Genomic DNA, 1,964 nt, shown 5'->3' with positions numbered 1-1,964 from the left:
ACTCCTTGGGGCAGATGTTTATCTGAGGATGTTTATCTTGAATGCAGTGTCAATCTTGAAGGGTTCTGTTTCATCTCCACTTTGCCCTCTGAGTAGTGTCTGACATTATCATGCAGCAAGACTCCGGAAGACAGCACACACATACACAAACACAGCCAGACCCTCTTAAAGAGGGGCTAGCCTCCTGCGGAGCCACACCGTAACATGAACAAAAAATGTAATGGAAAACAAGACAGGATCCAATAACGGGGTGTGGCTTGTGGCTTCATGTGGCCATCATGTACAACTCCATATTTGACAGGATTTCATCCTGATCCGCCCATTGACTTACATTATCAAATAAAGTTAAATATTTCAAAAAGTGCTTGGAGGTACATACTAGTAGGCCTGCTGGCAGTATGCACGATAACTTTGGCGTTGATTGGTTCAGTGGTTTGTGACATTAGAAGCATAGACATGTGAAACATAGAGAAAGACTCACCAACTCACAGACAGACCCTGTTCTAAACGACTCTGCCTTCCTTCAGGAGAACCTACTCATAAAAAGGTAATGATCTGGCATGTCAAAGTGCATGAATGGATATCTACTACCGGCAAAATTGAACTGTAACGGACTGCCTCCAAACTGCACTCTGGCTTTTCCTTCAACTAAAGTGAAGGTGATCTGCATGATAACAGACTCTATGGAATAGGCACTGCTCCAGCCCTCCTTTGTGAGAAGGTCCATGCACAGAGCATCTCTTTTAATGACATAATTTCCATAAAGCACAGGTGAAACTACCCGCAACACTGGTGGATCAAAGGGAAAGTTATCTTTATATGAGAAGTTTAGCAGAATGTAATCCTTTCCCTCCTTTTCCTTAAGGACTTGCAGGTCCCTGTGTAAAGGGCTGTCTGGGTCCACCGTCCTCAGCTTGACATTCCATTCATAAAGGCTCTCATTGACAAGCTCCACGGAATATACTCCGGCCTTGTAACTCGGGGACCTGTAAATCTCTCTGAGCTCTTTTATGAGTCGGTCAGAGGCTTGCACTGAACCAGACACAGTGCCTTTCAAGTGATCTTGCCTCTGGTTCATACGAATCTTCTCCAGGATCGCAAGGTTCTCCTTTTCGATACCATCTTCCTCTGAATTCTTCTCATCGTCCACTGGCTCATCCTCCTCTTTCAAATTATAGTCGTCCAAGTCCAAGTCCAGATCCAGATCCAGATCCAGTTGGTCCAGGTCCAGGTCTTCTATGTCTACTGATCGCTTCTCCTGATCCTCCTCCTCTTCCTCTCCTTCCTCCTCCTCCTCTTCCTCAGATGTGACCTCATAGGCGGTCAAATGCCCTCGTTCTTGTCCTACGGGGCCTGTAGGCAGGGGCTGGTCCAACAACTTCACATCACAGTGCTGGGGAAGGTCGTACAGCTGACAAAGGTCACAGATGAGGTTCTTCAGCTGCTGCAAAAGCAGGGTATGGACACCTTTCACATCTTCCAAACGCTCCAAAACTTGTGCCAGGTTCGGGTCATCAGAGTCCACAAACCATACTGGAGGCATAGAGGGGTAGGACTCTGTTATGTTGCAGTGGATAATCAACGGTTTCTCTCCGGTCAAGTTGAACTGGCATCTCAACTCGTCAGGCTTCCAGTCAATAATCCTGAAGCGTTCATGGTTCGGATCAAAAATAGACTCCAAAAACTTCAGTTCTGCCTTCAGCCCTGACACCGACATCTTCAGCGTGAGTCTAAATTGCCGAAAAACGGGGTGTGGACTGTCATGGACTGCTGGTCACCACAATGTTTATTATAGCAAGTGAGCAGTTTGGCTAGCCAATTGGCTAGCAAAAGTAGACTACTAGTTTGGAAAGTATGCTTGTTAAAAGCACTTCCCTCGTCTAGTTTGGTTGGCTTGTGTTCTCTTTTCTTTACCAATATAATCCCCTTCTGTATGACTTACACTGACTGTGTGGCTGTCATGT

General features: G+C 46.0%; 1 protein-coding gene across 1 annotated transcript; it reads right to left on the bottom strand.

The window, feature by feature from the left end:
• Positions 1-523: 523 nt before the first annotated feature.
• Positions 524-1,717, bottom strand: LOC311037921 (ubiquitin-conjugating enzyme E2 Q2-like; the record flags this gene model as incomplete). Its single annotated transcript, XM_084047217.1, has 1 exon — positions 524-1,717. The coding sequence occupies one exon, from the start codon at positions 1,715-1,717 to the stop codon at positions 524-526; it is 1,194 nt and encodes a 397-aa protein (XP_083903343.1).
• Between the last annotated feature and the right edge of the window lie 247 nt (positions 1,718-1,964).

Source organism: Gymnoscopelus microlampas (genome assembly GCF_963454915.1).
Source record: "Gymnoscopelus microlampas genome assembly, chromosome: 21".
NCBI lineage: Eukaryota > Metazoa > Chordata > Actinopteri > Myctophiformes > Myctophidae > Gymnoscopelus > Gymnoscopelus microlampas.
This window is presented reverse-complemented; position numbering and strand designations above follow the sequence as displayed.